Genomic DNA, 19,056 nt, shown 5'->3' on the forward strand with positions numbered 1-19,056 from the left:
GAGGTCAGGTGTCTGCTGGAAGGGATTAACCCTTCACATATGAACTGTTGCGATATTAAATATCTTGTTCATGTTCTAAAGTACTGAATCCCTGTGTCCTGTGTGTATTCCTGCTCATCAACTCTAGTTTGATCGATGTAGAGAGCGTTTAGAAAGCAAGTGCACAGATTTATCAGAAGCAGAACACTTAGAAAATGCACCAAACCGGATCTGTTCACAGATACAACTCTAGACGACATGTAAGAAAAGCATTGTTTTTCATATTTAATGTTCATTCCAATAGCATTAAGAAAGTACACCATAGACAATATTCCACATGTATCTACATTCATTGAAAATGTTTCATTTTGGGTTACGGACTATGAATCAGTAGGAACAGCCAACCCTGATTCCAGCATTTAAATAGTCTTTGACCTTTGCCTATTTCAACTGTCTTTGAACTTTGACCTCACATGTCTGGTTTCGCTGTTCATCACGCTGGTTTACCACCCGTCCCATCCTCAGAAGATACTGGGAACTGATGGTGCTCTTCAATTCCCTCAACGTGCTTGTGCGCTGTGAATTGCATCTCTGAATCCCTGTGTACCCCTTCCTCCCTCCTCACGCCATGACATCTCCTCCCTTTGACGCACTGATATTACATTCATCCCCCCGTCTCCTCTCCTCTCCTCTCCTCTCCTCTCCTCTCCTCTCCTCTCCTCTCCTCTCCTCTCCTCTCCTCTCCTCTCCTCTCCTCTCCTCTCCTCTCCTCTCCTCTCCTCTCCTCTCCTCTCCTCCTCTCCTCTATCACACCCTAACAAACACCAGTCTGGCTGAGTACGCCAGGTCGGCCAGACAGAGCAGGAAGTTGAGGGCGGTGAGCACCGACACGGCCACAAGCCGGGGGGGTCTCTGGCCGCCGCCCAGGTAGCGCTTGTGGAACTGGAAGACGGGCCAGATGACGGTGGCCGTCAGGTACATGAGCGCCCCCAGCAGGCCGTAGGTGGACAGGAAGCTGGGGAAGGGGAACGGGAGGCAGCCGGTGCACTCGCCCACGCAGAGGACCACCACGGCGGCCGACAGGATGAAGCAGACGCAGTAGACCAGCATGCACCACTTCAGCACACACACACACACACACACACACGCACACACACACACACACACACACACACACACACACACACACACACACACACACACACACACACAGGGAGAGAATCACCATCATTATTATAGGCCAAGCAGATGCAGAGATGTGTTCAATGTGTTTCAAAGTGAACCCAAAATCTTCTGGTCACACTTTTCCTTACTGAACCAGACAGGACCACTTGTTGCTCTCCTTACTTTAGTGATGCCCAGGTCCATTAGTTTAAATGTTTTAACTGAGCGGTTTTCTCAGATCTACTCCAACACACCTGTGAAGGAGATGCTGGACCACTCTCCCTTGATCACGTCCTCTAGTTTCTCTCTCAGCTCAGAGACAGCCTTAGTCACATCAGTGAAGAACTGAAGAGAAGGAACAGAGACGCTGGGGAGGTCTGAAGATACACTGGGACTGGAAACAGACTGGTAAAGATTCACTATAGGTCATTTATACCATGAGCTCATGAGCTAACTGGCTATCCCGCTCTTAGTGTGCTGGATTAGCATTGGAAGCATTGGAACTGATGTGTCCAGGTGAAAAGACCTATCTTAATTTATCAGACATTATTTCATGTCATTTCAATTCACAGCTATTTCAGTGGAAGGACTAGCTTCCGTCCACTGCCTGAACCTTTCCTGACTGGAGAACCAAGAACCTGCCTGAACCTTGCCTGACTGGAGAACCAAGAACCTGCCTGACCCCCTCGTCTGTCTGACTAACACGTTCCTGCCTGACCCCCTCGTCTGTCTGACTACCACGTTCCTGCCTGACCCCCTCGTCTGTCTGACTACCACGTTCCTGCCTGACCCTCGCCAGTAAACGTGCCCCAACGTGGGTTTGTCCCCATACGCCTGTCGTGTCTGCTCTTGGGTCCTCCTCCACTAGCCCTAACAGAATCTATTACAACATGTTTACGCATAGTAATTATGATAGTGATAGGGTGCAGAGATGGAAGAGAAAAACAACAGCCAAACAGAGAGAGAGAGAGAAAGAGAGAGAGAGAGAGAGGGAGGGAGGGAGATGGAAAGACGGAGAGAAGGGTGAAAGGATGTAAGGTGGGGATGGGGAGGAAGGGAGGGAAAGAGTTTTAGTAATAAGAGCAAATTACACACATTTTCATACAGTAATGAGATGTCTTTCAGTTTCATATGCCTTTATTTAATCTTTACTTCAGGATGAAATATAACAGCCACTTAGGTAACAGTAGGAGAGAAAACAACTAACCAATCATTTAAACAGCAGTCATGAACACCATCACCATGATGATGATGATGATGCGATGATGTTGGTGAGGATGGTGATGATGATGGTGGTGAGGATGGTGATGACGATGATGTTGGTGAGGATGGTGATGATGATGATGTTGGTGAGGATGGTGATGACGATGATGGTGGTTGGTGACATTGCGGTGTTGGTGATGGGCGTACATTTTAATGTTTTATGTATGCTTGACGTGTGCTAAACAAATTCCGCTCTGGGGCAATAAAGGGTTCAATTCAATTCAATTCAATGTTATTGAAGCTGCTGCTAGTTGTTGTGAACTCATGAGCTAGCTGGCTATCCCACTCTTATTGCGCTGGACAGAGAGAACGCGAGAGAGAGAGAGAGAGAGAGAGGGGGCGGGGGGTTGAGAGAGAAGGAGAGAGAGAGAGAAAGAGGGGGGGGGGGAGAGAGAGGGAGAGAGAGGGAGAGAGAGAGAGAGAGAGAGAGAGAGGGGGCGGGGGGTTGAGAGAGAAGGAGAGAGAAATAGAGGGGGGGGGGGAGAGAGAGAGAGAGAAAGAGAGAGAGAGAGAGAGAGAGGGGAGAGAGAGAGAGAGAGAGAGAGATGGAAAGACGGAGAGAAGGGTGAAAGGATGTAAGGTGGGGATGGGGAGGAAGGGAGGGAAAGAGTTTTAGTAATCAGAGCAAATTCCACACATTTTCATACAGTAATGAGATGCCTTTCAGTTTCATATGCCTTTATTTAATCTTTACTTCAGGATGAAATATAACAGCCACTTAGGTAACAGTAGGAGAGAAAACAACTAACCAATCATTTAAACAGCAGTCATGAACACCAACATTCATGAATACCTGATTCAGTCATTATACAGAGAAAAAAGACCCCTTATACAGTATCAAAGTTCATCAACAATATCATATTTTATAATAGATGTTTATAAATGAAATGATTGTATACAATGATCAAGTTGAAATTACAATATTAAAGAACCAAAGTTCAACAATTATAAACAAATGATGGTTGAAGATTTCCTTCTATTAGGCCTCCTGAAGTACAATGCAAGAACAATTATTAGTAATCAGCTGAATCTTTAAAGTCTAAATGTCTGAGAAAACCGTGACTGCATTAAGGCATACAAACCCAGGATACCCCCCCCCCCCCCCCCCTCATCTCCTCCCCCCTACTCTCCCCCCATCCTCTGGAAGGATCCCCCTCCCCTAACCATAGTTTACTAATCTCTACACAGTCTTGATAACCAAGCTCAAACCCTGGATAGAGTGGCTGGGTGAATGTGGTCTGGACTTTGTTGAGGAGGGTCACTGTGTCAGAGACGCTGTAGAAGGACAGAGAACCTGCCTTGTGATCCAGGTACACTCCTACTCTGGAGGACTGAGGGACTGATAGATGAGTCACAACATTATTATGAATGAACCTGTAACCATCACTAGAGCAGCTTAAACACCAGGACTTGTTATTGAAACCAAACCAGGAGGAGGAGGAGTCTGTTCTGCTGATGTCTTTATATGAGACTGCTATGAAAACATCACCACCTCTCCATTTCACCTCCCAGTAACAGCGCCCAGACAGAGCCTCTCTACACAGCACCTGGAAGTAGTGGGTGAATCTGTCTGGATGGTCAGGATATGACTGGATCTGCTCTGAAAATGTCACCTTCCTGTTCTCCCCAGACAGAGAGAGTTGTCTGTTTGCTGTGTTTGGGTCCAGAGTGAGCGGACAGGAATCTGGGAACAGAGCAGAGACCAGATCGGAGTTAATAACATGACCGTTCATCTGTCCCCCTTAAAGCTGGTATTGTTGATTTATCATTCAACAGAGAGAGGTGGAGACTTCACACACTCACAATGTAAGAAATGTGCTCTGGTCCTGGGCTCTGGAGGAGACAACACATCCACTAAAGAGACTTCAGACACACACACACACACACACACACACACACACACACACACACACACACACACACACACACACACACACACACACAATCAATTTTAAAGCCAAGTAGACAGTATACAGAGATGTGTTCAATGTGTTTCATTGTGAACCCCAAATCTTTCCTCTGGTCACATTGTTTCTTATTGGACGTGACAGGATCACTTGTTGCTCTCCGTACTTTAGTGATATTTTTACAGAATAATTTTCTCAAAACTCCTCCAACACACCTGTGAAGGAGATGCTGGACCACTCTCCCTTGATCACGTCCTCTAGTTTCTCTCTCAGCTCAGAGACAGCCTTAGTCACATCACTGAAGAACTGAAGAGAAGGAACAGAGACGCTGGGGAGGTCTGAAGATACACTGGGACTGGAAACAGACTGGTAACTCTGGAGAGAGAGAGAGAGAGAGAGAGAGAGAAAGAGAGAGAGCGAGAGAGAGAGAGTCATTTCAATTCACAGCTATTTCAGTGGAAGGACTAGCTTCCATCCACTGCCTGAACCTTGCCTGACTGGAGAACCAAGAACCTGCCTGAACCTTGCCTGACTGGAGAACCAAGAACCTGCCTGAACCCCTCGTCTGTCTGACTACCACGTTCCTGCCTGACCCCCTCGTCTGTCTGACTACCACGTTCCTGCCTGACCCCCTCGTCTGTCTGACTACCACGTTCCTGCCTGACCCCCTCGTCTGTCTGACTACCACGTTCCTGCCTGAACCCCTCGTCTGTCTGACTACCACGTTCCTGCCTGAACCCCTCGTCTGTCTGACTACCACGTTCCTGCCTGACCCCCTCGTCTGTCTGACTACCACGTTCCTGCCTGACCCCCTCGTCTGTCTGACTACCACGTTCCTGCCTGACCCTCGCCAGTAAACGTGCCCCAACGTGGGTTTGTCCCCATACGCCTGTCGTGTCTGCTCTTGGGTCCTCCTCCACTAGCCCTAACAGAATCTATTACAACATGTTTACGCATAGTAATTATGATAGTGATAGGGTGCAGAGATGGAAGAGGAAAAACAACAGCCAAACAGAGGGAGAGAGAGAAAGAGAGAGAGAGAGAGAGGGAGAGAGAGAGAGAGAGAGAGAGGGAGAGAGAGAGAGAGAGAGAGGGAGCGAAAGAGAGAGAGAGAGAGAGAGAGAGAGGGAGAGAGAGAGAGGGAGAGAGAGAGAGAGATAGAGAAAAAGAGAGAGAGAGAGAGAGATGGAAAGACGGAGAGAAGGATGAAAGGATGTAAGGTGAAAACGGGGAGGAAGGGAGGGAAAGAGTTTTAGTAATAAGAGCAAATTCCACACATTTTCATACAGTAATGAGATGTCTTTCAGTTTCATATGCCTTTATTTAATCTTTACTTCAGGATGAAATATAACAGCCACTTAGGTAACAGTAGGAGAGAAAACAACTAACCAATCATTTAAACAGTGGGTGTCATGAACACCAACATTCATGAATACCTGATTCAGTCATTATACAGAGAAAAAAGACCCCTTATACAGTATCAAAGTACATCAACAATATCATCTTTTATAATAGATGTTTATAAATGAAATGATTGTATACAATGATCAAGTTGAAATTACAATATTAAAGAACCAAAGTTCAACAATTATAAACAAATGATGGTTGAAGATTTCCTTCTATTAGGCCTCCTGAAGTACAATGCAAGAACAATTATTAGTAATCAGCTGAATCTATAAAAACAAAATGACTGAGAAAACCGTGACTGCATGAAGGCATACAAACCCAGTATAGAGTGGCTGGGTGAATCTAGTCTGAACTCTGCTTCATGAGGTTGCAAACTTGAGCCAGAGGCAACGTTACGTTCCTCTCCTCTTCCCCTGCCCCCCCCCCCCCCCTCATCTCCTCCCCCCTACTCTCCCCCCTACCCTCCCCCCATCCTCTGGAAGGATCCCCCTCCCTCTACCACAGTTTACTGATCTCTGCACAGTCATTATATTTACAAAGCCTAAACCCTGGATAGAGTGGCTGGGTGAATGTGGTCTGGACTTTGTGGAGGAGGGTCACTGTGTCAGAGACGCTGTAGAAGGACAGAGAACCTGCCTTGTGATCCAGGTACACTCCTACTCTGGAGGACTGAGGGCCTGATAGTTCAGTCCCAACATTATTATAAATGAACCTGTAACCATCCCTAGAGCACCTTAAACACCAGGACTTGTTATTGTAACCAAACCTGGAGGAGGAGTCTGTTCTGCTGATGTCTTTATATGAGACTGCTATGAAAACATCACCACCTCTCCATTCCACCTCCCAGTAACAGCGCCCAGACAGAGCCTCTCTACACAGCACCTGGGAGCAGTGGGTGAATCTGTCTGGATGGTCAGGATATGACTGGATCTGCTTTGAACCTGTCACCTTCCTGTTCTCCCCAGACAGAGAGAGGTGTCTGTATGCTGTGTTTGGGTCCAGAGTGAGCGGACAGGAATCTGGGAACAGAGCAGAGACCAGATCAGAGTTAATAACATGACCGTTCATCTGTCCCCCTTAAAGCTGGTATTGTTGATTTATCATTCAACAGAGAGAGGTGGAGACTTCACACACTCACAATGTAAGAAATGTGCTCTGGTCCTGGGCTCTGGAGGAGACAACACACCCACTAAAGAGACTTCAGTCACACACACACACACACACACACACACACACACACACACACACACACACGCACACACACAAAATCATCAATTTTAAAGCCAAGTAGACAGTATACAGAGATGTGTTCAATGTGTTTCATTGTGAACCCCAAATCTTTCCTCTGGTCACATTGTTTCTTATTGGACGAGACAGGATCACTTGTTGCTCTCCGTACTTTAGTGATATTTTTACAGAATAATTTTCTCAAAACTCCTCCAACACACCTGTGAAGGAGATGCTGGACCACTCTCCCTTGATCACGTCCTCTAGTTTCTCTCTCAGCTCAGAGACAGCCTTAGTCACATCACTGAAGAACTGAAGAGAAGGAACAGAGACGCTGGGGAGGTCTGAAGATACACTGGGACTGGAAACAGACTGGTAACTCTGGAAAGAGAGAGAGAGAGAGAGAGAGAGAGAGAGAGAGAGAGAGAGAGAGAGAGAGAGAGAGAGAGAGAGAGAGAGCGAGAGAGATAGAGAGAGAGAGAAAGGAAATAAACAGAAACACATACCAAGTGTACAGAATATTCTGCCTAATCAATAGACCAAACCAGTTGATGTTCACATTTCAGGTACCAGGAGAGTCCAGCTACTGTACCTGGAGGAAGTGGATGTGGTCTTCTGTGTGTGAGAGCTGCTCCAGCTCCGCGTCTCTCCTCCTCAGCTCAGCTATCTCCTGCTCCAGTCTCTCCACCAGTCCTTCAGCCTCACTCACTGCTGCCCTCTGCTGGGCTCTGATCAGCTCCTTCACCTCAGAGCGCCTTCTCTCAATGGAGCAGATCAGCTCAGTGAAGATCCTCTCACTGTCCTGCTCTGCTGCCTGGCCAGAGCGCTGGACAAAGAAAGAAAGAAAGAAAGAAAGAAAGAAAGAAAGAAAGAAAGAAAGAAAGAAAGAAAGAAAGAGTTCAAGTGAAGCCAATAATCCTGAATGTGACAGTTATAACTGTCCTACAGGTATCTCCTAGCCTCATAACATCATCCTGATCTGTGGAGGAAAACTGAAAGAGAGCTGGTGAGTTCAGGATGGTCTCACGAGGCCAGGTATCTCCCTCCACCATAGCTAGAGTAGCTGACATCCTGATGCTGACCTGGAGAGACTCCACAGCCTGCTGGACCTCCTTCAGCTCCTTCTCTCTCTCCTGGACTCTCTGCTGGACTTTCTGCTGACTCAGACCCAGCGTGCTCTGGAGATAAACACACAAATTACAACAAAACATTAAAAGTTACAGTAGAAACAGTACTGGAGCTCTGTCATAACACAGCTACAGTATCACCAACATTGGTACAGCTGGTAAACATGAGATGAACTTCAACCCCTGACTGTCCACTACAGGTATGTACGCTGTAGCTCTATAGGCTAAAGGTTAAGTTTAAATACATGGTAAAGATTTACTATAGGTAATTTATACAGGTATGTCATAGAAGCAAGTATCCATCCTTGGTATCAAAGGTGTATTTGACGTCACTCAGAAAATGAGCAGGACGACTCTCTCTTGTGATGATCAATTAATGAGCTACTCTCTACTGTAGTTCTGGGGAAAAGTTTTGGGTCTGATGTCACTTTGATGAGTCAGCAGCATTACACTCCTCCTGCAAGTCCTGATATGAGTCAGCACTTTTTTAGACATTTTATAGTTCTTCACTGTATGTAGGCCAGATACGAGCTCAGACTGGACTTACTTATAAAAGACAACGATACACTAACGACCGTTCAGAGTTAGCTTGTCTTTCTCAGTCAAATGGTGATTCAATTCAATATACTTTTATCATATTTTATCCACAATCTATTCTTTAAAAATGAATGCAGAACCACCATCTTTCTGTACAGTATCTCTTGATGTTGTTCATTCCACATTCCAAATGAACCACATATTCTGGTCTTACCTGTTTCTTTGCCCTCTCGGCTGTGGCTGACACCGTATCATGGCCTTTATGTGCATCCATGACACACATCAGGCAGATACACTGCTGGTCTGTCCGACAGAAGACCTCCAGCAGCTTGTTGTGACTCGAGCAGATCCTCTCCTGCAGTTCACACGTGGCTTTGACCAGCTTGTGCTTCTTCAGACCAGGAACCTGGTAGTGGGGCTGGAGGTGAGTCTCACAGTAGGACACCAGACACACCAGACAGGACATGAGGGCTCTCTGCTTCCTGGTCCCGGTGCAGAGGTCACAGGTCACCAACTCTGACCCAGCTGGGCTGGTCAGCTCAGAGGGGGCGGCCCGGGCTCCTCCTGTCTCCTTCAGCTTCTCCACCACCTCAGCCAGCATGGTGTTCCTCATCAGGGCAGGCCTTGGAGTGAAGCTCCGTCTGCACTGGGGGCAGCTGTAGATTCCCTTCTGTTCATCCTGGTCCCAGCAGTCCTCGATACAGCTGCTACAGTAGCTGTGACCACAGGGGAGGGTGACTGGATCCTTTAAGAGGTCCAGACAGACAGAACAGCAGAACTGATCCTGGTCTAACAGAACTCCCTGCTGGGCCATGCTGGTGTGTCAGGGACACAGTCACTCACTCACAGACGCAGAGAGATAAGAGTTTGAGAGAGAAAGAAAGAGAGCGAGAGAGACGGAGAGAACACTTTAGTTTCCTAGGAATACAGAGTGAGTACTGGGAGGAGCATGGGATTTCCTGGTTCTGCCAGGGGGCGTGGTTTAGAGAGAGAGAGAGAGAGAGAGAGAGAGAGAGAAAAAAAAGAGAAAGGAGATTTCTAATTGTTTTGTCCTTTGCTTGATATTTCCAACAAAAAAATATCTACATAGTGATGATTGTTCATTTCAACCCCTCCTCCTCTCCTCTCCTCTCCTCTCCTCTCCTCTCCTCTCCTCTCCTCTCCTCTCCTCTCCTCTCCTCTCCTCTCCTCTCCTCTCCTCTCCTCTCCTCTCCTCTCCTCTCCTCTCCTCTCCTCTCCTCTCTCCTCCTCTCCTCTCCTCTCTCCTCCTCTCCTCCTCTCCTCTATCACACCCTAACAAACACCAGACTGGCTGAGTACGCCAGGTCGACCAGATAGAGCAGGAAGTTGAGGGCGGTGAGCACCGACACGGCCACAAGCCGGGGGGGTCTCTGGCCGCCACCCAGGTAGCGCTTGTGGAACTGGAAGACGGGCCAGATGACGGTGGCCGTCAGGTACATGAGCGCCCCCAGCAGGCCGTAGGTGGACAGGAAGCTGGGGAAGGGGAACGGGAGGCAGCCGGTGCACTCGCCCACGCAGAGGACCACCACGGCGGCCGACAGGATGAAGCAGACGCAGTAGACCGCCATGCACCACTTGAGCGCCGCGTGGCCGTCGTACGACACGGGCTCGCTGACCAGCACGAAGATGAGGCACGCCACGGACGTCTGGCAAACCTTGAGGAGGCCCGGCACCGTGGCCATGTAACCCGCCTCCTCCCCGGGCTTCGCCCTCGACAGGCTCACCTCCACCAGGTAGGCCGCAGCCGCCAGGCAGGAGAAGACGGCGGCGGCGACGCGGTAGCCTCGCGCCTCCCCGCTCGCCGCCGTCCCTCCGCCCCGCAGGAAGTAGACGGGGAAGACGACGGAGGCGGAGAGGCAGAGCGCGGCGGCGTAGCCGGCCAGTGTGACGGGGAGATTGGCCCAGGAGACGGGGACGCGGGCCTGGAGGCCCAGCTGCTCGGTCAGGAGGACCAGCACGGTGCCGGCGAAGCTGGCGGCCCAGCAGAAGACGCACCAGTCGGCCACGCCCTCCTGGGGGAGCCCTGCCCCGTGGGCGACCAGGCTGAAGGACACGCAGGCGAACGCCAGCGCCGCCACCCGGACCCACAGCAGCTGGGAGGGGGGCAGGAGTACCAGCGGCATGGCGGCTCAGTTCACAGTCAAGGGCAATGGAGGGAAGGGGGGGATTTGTAGTCTCTGGGAGTTGTAGTCCCGGCAAAGTTCCGCGGCACGGACGAATTCCTGTAGGTGCGGTTGTTCCGGAGGGGCGTCTGGGTTTTGGGCGGGTGCTTCTTGTGCCGTCCTGGACCAGGGGTCTGTAGAGGGGATGAAGGAGAGAAAGGGAGTGTGTTTTTATGGGAAATCACATGAGACTCAAATTGAAAGTGAATGCGTATGTTTACCCTTTCTTCGGCCTACCGGCTGGGCCTCATCCATGAGTCTCCACGCCTCGTTAGTTCTTCTGACTAGGGTTGTTTGAAACATGCCAGTGGTCTTTCTTTTATCGGGACAGTGGTCTTTCTTTTATCACTTGTGTTTGCTTTATTAAAGGCTTTTATTTTGTTTTTTTAAACTGGTTTTGATGATACTCTATGAAAGTACAAATGGAGTTCTTGCAGTCAATATAAGATAGATAAACACCTAAAATACATCAACATGCCTTTGCTCCTTCCTTCAGACTACAACCTCACATTGGGAATGTGATACAATAATTTATTCTCCATTTGCGCGGAAATAGTTTTTGGGATGCCAGCAATACAGTAAATGACAACTCAAACATGCAGCAGTTGGGCAGACTACTGAACAGTGCAGTAGAATGTGTGGCAAAGGCCTATATGAAGAACACAGTACAGGCTCAAGAGGGAGCAGCACCAGTGTGAGGCCTGTTAGGTTCATACTGTAACAAGGAAACAGAAAGTCTATTAGACAGAATGGGGGAATTCCTGTTTTTCTCGGCTCTGGCGCCCTCTAGTGTCTTTATGTTTTGCTGCTGTTACGTTCCATAATATGCTATCTGTGTACACACGAGCTATAATAGGTCAACTGTAGGACCGATAGCCTACTTTGACGTGTGTTTGATACAGTATATATCCGTGTTTATACTTTTGCTGTTCCTTTGGTTCCTCTACACTATGTGAACTAAAACCAAGCACACAGACACATATTTGACAGTTGGAAATTGTACTTTGTCTTGTTTCACTTCTCTGTTAGATCTGTTCTCACCATCTCCCGCTTCCTCTTCCAGTCTCATCCCGGCGTTGAACCTGCATTCTTTGAGGATTTTAGCTCATTCTGTGACTTTAATATTTGAGTGTAATTAAAGTACAAGGCTAGAGTTGTAAAGTACTAGGCTACAGATTTGCTAGCTTCTTTCTTGCTCATACTGTAAGATCAATCACCTTTTCTTGTTCTACCATCTCAATCCATTAGTCAGTCTATTAGTGTAGTGAGTTGGCTCCTCTCTGGGGCCTACTGCGTTGCACAGGAAGCTGTTGCACTAATGGCAGATCAGCAGGAAATCAGTCAAGTCTAAGCCACACAGAGCAGAGAACCTTTTACAAAGTGAAACGTGTGTCTGACTCTGGCCATTTCAGAAAAACATAACTGACCATTTACTAAAGTTTCATGAGGGCCTATATATAGACGACCGCCAAACCTATGAAATTCAATGAAACTGTAGTTTAAAGCCTCTTTCCGGGTCTGGTTCTTACGGGATAGTTTGGGGTCGGCAGGCAGACATTTTGGATATACAATAGTCCACCCAAACCTGCCCCTGTCACATGCCCTAGACTGGTAGTGTCAAATGTGGGCTTTATGTATATAATCTCTACAATACCGACCTATAACATCTGGAGTTCAAGACAGTTACGTGGAACCAAATTGAGCTGATGGTGTGGCGAATGCAACCTCCGTATCTTTAGGTGGAGCAGGGAGTCTTAATATTAGTTGCTATCTCCATGTGATGTTGTTGTCTGTGTGATTACTGCTGGCTGTGTTACAAATGGCCTCAATGGGATAATACAGTTTTCTTGTCATGTTAAAGTTGGTTCAATATGTTGCTTTTACGCAAGACCTGGATACGATGAGGCAAGGCCGAGTGTAGCCTACAGTGAAAGACAGTATACGTATGTGCTATGATGATGTCAAACTGATCACTTTTTACTAAATCGTGTGTAGGCTAATTGAAGCTTAACACAATAGTTCCAGTCCTAACTAAACATTAAATCAGAGTGGTGTACCACCCGTCCCATCCTCAGAAGATACTGGGAACTGATGGTGCTCTTCAATTCCCTCAACGTGCTTGTGCGCAGTGAATGGCATCTCTGAATCCCTGTGTACCCCTTCCTCCCTCCTCACGCCATGACATCTCCTCCCTTTGACGCACTGATATTACATTCATCCCCCCATCTCCACTTCCTCTCCTCCTCCTTCTCCTCCTCCTCCTCCTCCTCGTCTCTCCTTCTCCTCTCCCTCCCTCCTCTGCTCACCCTCCTCTCCTCCCCTCTCCTCTCCTCTCCTCTCCTCTCCTCTCCTCTCCTCTCCTCTCCTCTCCTCTCCTCCTCTCCTCTCCTCTCCTCTCCTCTCCTCTCCTCTCCTCTCCTCCTCTCCTTTATCACACCCTAACAAACACCAGTCTGGCTGAGTACGCCAGGTCGGCCAGATAGAGCAGGAAGTTGAGGGCGGTGAGCACCGACACGGCCACAAGCCGGGGGGGCCTCTGGCCGCGGCCAAGGTAGCGCTTGTGGAACTGGAAGACGGGCCAGATGACGGTGGCCGTCAGGTACATGAGCGCCCCCAGCAGGCCGTAGGTGGACAGGAAGCTGGGGAAGGGGAACGGGAGGCAGCCGGTGCACTCGCCCACGCAGAGGACCACCATGGCGGCCGAGAGGATGAAGCAGACGCAGTAGACCAGCATGCACCACTTCAGCACACACACACACACACACACACACAGGTAGAGAATCACCATCATTATTAAAGGCCAAGCAGATGCAGAGATGTGTTCAATGTGTTTCAAAGTGAACCCAAAATCTTCTGGTCACACTTTTCCTTACTGAACCAGACAGGACCACTTGTTGCTCTCCTTACTTTAGTGATGCCCAGGTCCATTAGTTTAAATGTTTTAACTGAGCGGTTTTCTCAGATCTACTCCAACACACCTGTGAAGGAGATGCTGGACCACTCTCCCTTGATCACGTCCTCTAGTTTCTCTCTCAGCTCAGAGACAGCCTTAGTCACATCACTGAAGAACTGAAGAGAAGGAACAGAGACGCTGGGGAGGTCTGAAGATACACTGGGACTGGAAACAGACTGGTAAAGATTCACTATAGGTCATTTATACTATGAGCTCATGAGCTAACTAGCTATCCTGCTCTTAGTGTGCTGGATTAGCATTGGAAGCATTGGAACTGATGTGTCCAGGTGAAAAGACCTATCTTAATTTATCAGACATTATTTCATGTCATTTCAATTCAAAGCTATTTCAGTGGAAGGACTAGCTTCCGTCCACTGCCTGAACCTTGCCTGACTGGAGAACCAAGAACCTGCCTGAACCTTTCCTGACTGGAGAACCAAGAACCCGCCTGACCCCCTCGTCTGTCTGACTACCACGTTCCTGCCTGACCCCCTCGTCTGTCTGACTACCACGTTCCTGCCTGACCCCCTCGTCTGTCTGACTACCACGTTCCTGCCTGACCCTCTCCAGTAAACGTGCCCCAACGTGGGTTTTTCCCCATACGCCTGTCGTGTCTGCTCTTGGGTCCTCCTCCACTAGCCCTAACATAATCTATTACAACATGTTTACGCATAGTAATTATGATAGTGATAGGGTGCAGAGATGGAAGAGGAAAAACAACAGCCAAACAGAGAGAGAGAGGGAGATAGAGAGAGAGAGAGGGAGAAAGAGAGAGAGAGAGAGAGAGAGAGAGAGATGGAAAGACGAAGAGAAGGATGAAAGGATGTAAGGTGGGGACGGGGAGGAAGGGAGGAAAAGAGTTTTAGTAATAAGAGCAAATTCCACACATTTTCATACAGTAATGAGATGTCTTTCAGTTTCATATGCCTTTATTTAATCTTTACTTCAGGATGAAATATAACAGCCACTTAGGTAACAGTAGGAGAGAAAACAACTAACCAATCATTTAAACAGCAGTCATGAACACCAACATTCATGAATACCTGATTCAGTCATTATACAGAGAAAAAAGACCCCTTATACAGTATCAAAGTACATCAACAATATCATCTTTTATAATAGATGTTTATGAATGAATCTAAGAAAAAATGATTGAATACAATGATCAAGTTTAAATTACAATATTAAAGAACCAAAGTTCAACAATTATAAACAAGTGATGGCATGAAGATTTCCTTCTATTAGGCCTCCTAATAGGATCAGGTTCCAAACTTGAGCCAGAGGCAACGTTACGTTCCTCTCCTCTTCCCCTGCCCCCTCCCCCCCCTCATCTCCTCCCCCCTACTCTCCCCCCATCCTCTGGAAGGATCCCCCTCCCTCTACCACAGTTTACTGATCTCTGCACAGTCATTATTATTCCAAACCATAAACCCTGGATAGAGTGGCTGGGTGAATGTGGTCTGGACTTTGTGGAGGAGGGACACTGTGTCAGAGACGCTGTAGAAGGACAGAGAACCTGCCTTGTGATCCAGGTACACTCCTACTCTGGAGGACTGAGGGCCTGATAGTTCAGTCTCAACATTATTATGAAAGAACCTGTAACCATCGCTAGAGCACCCTAAACACCAGGTCTTGTTATTTAAACCAAACCCGGAGGAGTTTCTCTCTGTTCTGCTGATGTCTTTATATGAGACTGCTATGAAAACAACACCACCTCTCCATTCCACCTCCCAGTAACAGCGCCCAGACAGAGCCTCTCTACACAGCACCTGGAAGTAGTAGGTGAATCTGTCTGGATGGTCAGGATATGACTGGATCTGCTTTAAACATGTCACCTTCCTGTTCTCCCCAGACAGAGAGAGGGTTCTGTGTGCTGTGTTTGGGTCCAGAGTGAGCGGACAGGAATCTGGGAACAGAGCAGAGACCAGATCAGAGTTAATAACATGACCGTTCATCTGTCCCCCTTAAAGCTGGTATTGTTGATTTATCATTCAACAGAGAGAGGTGGAGACTTCACACACTCACAATGTAAGAAATGTGCTCTGGTCCTGGGCTCTGGAGGAGACAACACACCCACTAAAGAGACTTCAGTCACACACACACACACACACACACACACACACACACACACACACACACACACACACACACACACACACACACACACGCACACACACAAAATCATCAATTTTAAAGTCAAGTAGACAGTATACAGAGATGTGTTCAATGTGTTTCATTGTGAACCCCAAATCTTTCCTCTGGTCACATTGTTTCTTATTGGACGAGACAGGATCACTTGTTGCTCTCCGTACTTTAGTGATATTTTTACAGAATAATTTTCTCAAAACTCCTCCAACACACCTGTGAAGGAGATGCTGGACCACTCTCCCTTGATCACGTCCTCTAGTTTCTCTCTCAGCTCAGAGACAGCCTTAGTCACATCACTGAAGAACTGAAGAGAAGGGACAGAGACGCTGGGGAGGTCTGAAGATACACTGGGACTGGAAACAGACTGGTAACTCTGGAAAGAGAGAGAGAGAGAGAGAGAGAGAGAGAGCGAGAGAGATAGAGAGAGAGAGAGAGAGAGAGAGAGAGAGAGAGAGAGAAAGGAAATAAACAGAAACACATACCAAGTGTACAGAATATTCTGCCTAATCAATAGACCAAACCAGTTGATGTTCACATGTCAGGTACCAGGAGAGTCCAGCTACTGTACCTGGAGGAAGTGGATGTGGTCTTCTGTGTGTGAGAGCTGTTCCAGCTCCGCGTCTCTCCTCCTCAGCTCAGCTATCTCCTGCTCCAGTCTCTCCACCAGTCCTTCAGCCTTACTCACTGCTGCCCTCTGCTGGGCTCTGATCAGCTCCTTCACCTCAGAGCGCCTTCTCTCAATGGAGCAGATCAGCTCAGTGAAGATCCTCTCACTGTCCTGCTCTGCTGCCTGGCCAGAGCGCTGGACAAAGAAAGAAAGAAAGAAAGAAAGAAAGAAAGAAAGAAAGAAAGAAAGAAAGAAAGAAAGAAAGAAAGAAAGAAAGAAAGAAAAAGAAAGAGTTCAACTGAAGCCAGTAATCCTGAATGTGACAGTTATAACTGTCCTACAGGTATCTCCTAGCCTCATAACACCATCCTGATCTGTGGAGGAAAACTGAAAGAGAGCTGGTGAGTTCAGGATGGTCTCACGAGGCCAGGTATCTCCCTCCACCATAGCTAGAGTAGCTGACATCCTGATGCTGACCTGGAGAGACTCCACAGCCTGCTGGACCTCCTTCAGCTCCTTCTCTCTCTCCTGGACTCTCTGCTGGACTTTCTGCTGACTCAGACCCAGCGTGCTCTGGAGATAAACACACAAATTACAACAAAACATTGACACATCTGTCAAATTATCACTCATTTCAGTATTTTGGGTTGATATATTCCTACTTTTTAAATACATTTTAGCCATAACCTATTCATATCTCTTGCACTGAAGACTTTTTATCCCCTTCAAAAAACATGGATGAAAAGCAACCCTGTTTCTGTCATCATGATTCAATGTTCATTCCAATTAACCTCAATCAAATCAAATCAAACTTTATTTGTATAGCGCACTTCATACACAGAGGCAACACAATGTGCTTTCTGACCTGGTCAGGTCTTACCTGTTTCTTTGCCCTCTCGGCTGTGGCTGACACCGTATCATGGCCTTTATGTGCATCCATGACACACATCAGGCAGATACACTGCTGGTCTGTCCGACAGAAGACCTCCAGCAGCTTGTTGTGACTCGAGCAGATCCTCTCCTGCAGTTCACACGTGGCTTTGACCAGCTTGTGCTTCTTCAGACCAGGAACCTGGTAGTGGGGCTGGAGGTGAGTCTCACAGTAGGACACCAGACACACCAGACAGGACATGAGGGCGCTCTGCTTCCTGGTCCCGGTGCAGAGGTCACAGGTCACCAACTCTGACCCAGCTGGGCTGGTCAGCTCAGAGGGGGCGGCCCGGGCTCCTCCTGTCTCCTTCAGCTTCTCCACCACCTCAGCCAGCATGGTGTTCCTCATCAGGGCAGGCCTTGGAGTGAAGCTCCGTCTGCACTGGGGGCAGCTGTAGATTCCCTTCTGTTCATCCTGGTCCCAGCAGTCCTCGATACAGCTGCTACAGTAGCTGTGACCACAGGGGAGGGCGACTGGATCCTTTAAGAGGTCCAGACAGACAGAACAGCAGAACTGATCCTGGTCTAACAGAACTCCCTGCTGGGCCATGCTGGTGTGTCAGGGACACAGTCACTCACTCACAGACGCAGAGAGATAAGAGTTTGAGAGAGAAAAAGAAAGAGAGCGAGCGAGAGAGACGGAGAGAACACTTTTGTTTCCTAGGAATAGAGTGAGTACTGGGAGGAGCAAGGGATTTCCTGGTTCTGCCAGGGGGCGTGGTTTAGAGAGAGAGAGAGAGAGAGAGAGAGAGAGACAGAGAGAGAGAGAGAGAAACGAAGAAAGGAGATTTCTAATTGTTTTGTCCTTTGCTTGATATTTCCAACAAAAAATATCTACATAGTGATGATTGTTCATTTCAACTGAGGTCAGGTGTCTGCTGGAAGGGATTAACCCTTCACATATGAACTGTTGCGATATTAAATATCTTGTTCATGTTCTAAAGTACTGAATCCCTGTGTCCTGTGTGTATTCCTGCTCATCAACTCTAGTTTGATCGATGTAGAGGGCTTTTAGAAAGCAAGTGCACAGATTTATCAGGAGCAGAACACTCATAAAATGCACCAAACCTGATCTGTTTACAGATAAAACTCTAGACGACATGTTAGAAAAGCATTGTGTAGGGTTGGCCGGTGTAATGTAGGCAGGAAAACAGAAAACAACATGAGCTGCTAGCATGGTTTATTCACCATCATTTTCGCGGTACATTTTCATTTCACTTTCTGTATTATATTCTATCATTACTCACAATGTGGAACAACCAATAGTCTGAACTTAGAGTGCCACCTAGTGGCGTAACTGGATATAGAACTGCGTTGCGTTATGCCTTAATGCCAGTATTGTACAACACAACACATTTGTTTTTCATATTTAATGTTCATTCCAATAGCATTAAGAAAGCACACCATAGAAAATATTCCACATGTATCTACATTTATTGAAAATGTTTCACTTGGGTTACGGACTATAAATCAGTAGGAACAGCCAACCCTTATTCCAGCATTTAAATAGTCTTTGACCTTTGTCTATTTCAACTGTATTTGAACTTTGACCTCACATGTCTGGTTTTGCTGTTCATCACGCTGGTTTACCACCCGTCCCATCCTCAGAAGATACTGGGAACTG

The 19,056-nt window shown here is 47.6% G+C and overlaps 5 protein-coding genes across 5 annotated transcripts; all 5 read right to left on the bottom strand.

Annotated features, from left to right (window-relative positions):
* Nucleotides 1-1,383: 1,383 nt before the first annotated feature.
* LOC311319932 (stonustoxin subunit beta-like) lies at nucleotides 1,384-4,139 on the bottom strand (the record flags this gene model as incomplete). The annotated part of the gene is made up of 2 exons (XM_084451564.1): nucleotides 1,384-1,488; nucleotides 3,591-4,139. 2 exons carry the CDS (start codon nucleotides 4,137-4,139, stop codon nucleotides 1,384-1,386), a joined length of 654 nt encoding a protein of 217 aa, XP_084307690.1.
* A 369-nt stretch (nucleotides 4,140-4,508) lies between these two features.
* On the bottom strand, nucleotides 4,509-9,425 carry LOC311319933 (E3 ubiquitin-protein ligase TRIM47-like; the record flags this gene model as incomplete). The annotated part of the gene is made up of 4 exons (XM_084451565.1): nucleotides 4,509-4,688; nucleotides 7,540-7,773; nucleotides 8,030-8,125; nucleotides 8,826-9,425. 4 exons carry the CDS (start codon nucleotides 9,423-9,425, stop codon nucleotides 4,509-4,511), a joined length of 1,110 nt encoding a protein of 369 aa, XP_084307691.1.
* On the bottom strand, nucleotides 6,216-7,044 carry LOC311320460 (tripartite motif-containing protein 16-like protein; the record flags this gene model as incomplete). Its single annotated transcript, XM_084452214.1, has 3 exons — nucleotides 6,216-6,739; nucleotides 6,859-6,886; nucleotides 7,021-7,044. 3 exons carry the CDS (start codon nucleotides 7,042-7,044, stop codon nucleotides 6,216-6,218), a joined length of 576 nt encoding a protein of 191 aa, XP_084308340.1.
* Nucleotides 9,426-9,897: 472 nt separating the features above from the next.
* LOC311320535 (myeloid-associated differentiation marker homolog) lies at nucleotides 9,898-10,755 on the bottom strand (the record flags this gene model as incomplete). The annotated part of the gene is made up of 1 exon (XM_084452305.1): nucleotides 9,898-10,755. The coding sequence occupies one exon, from the start codon at nucleotides 10,753-10,755 to the stop codon at nucleotides 9,898-9,900; it is 858 nt and encodes a 285-aa protein (XP_084308431.1).
* A 3,003-nt stretch (nucleotides 10,756-13,758) lies between these two features.
* LOC311319934 (tripartite motif-containing protein 16-like) lies at nucleotides 13,759-17,982 on the bottom strand (the record flags this gene model as incomplete). Its single annotated transcript, XM_084451566.1, has 7 exons — nucleotides 13,759-13,863; nucleotides 15,172-15,653; nucleotides 15,773-15,832; nucleotides 16,109-16,268; nucleotides 16,464-16,697; nucleotides 16,980-17,075; nucleotides 17,383-17,982. The coding sequence occupies 7 exons, from the start codon at nucleotides 17,980-17,982 to the stop codon at nucleotides 13,759-13,761; spliced, it is 1,737 nt and encodes a 578-aa protein (XP_084307692.1).
* Between the last annotated feature and the right edge of the window lie 1,074 nt (nucleotides 17,983-19,056).

The sequence above is a fragment of the Borostomias antarcticus genome, assembly GCF_949987555.1.
Source record: "Borostomias antarcticus genome assembly, chromosome: 17".
Classification (NCBI taxonomy): Eukaryota; Metazoa; Chordata; class Actinopteri; order Stomiiformes; family Stomiidae; genus Borostomias; species Borostomias antarcticus.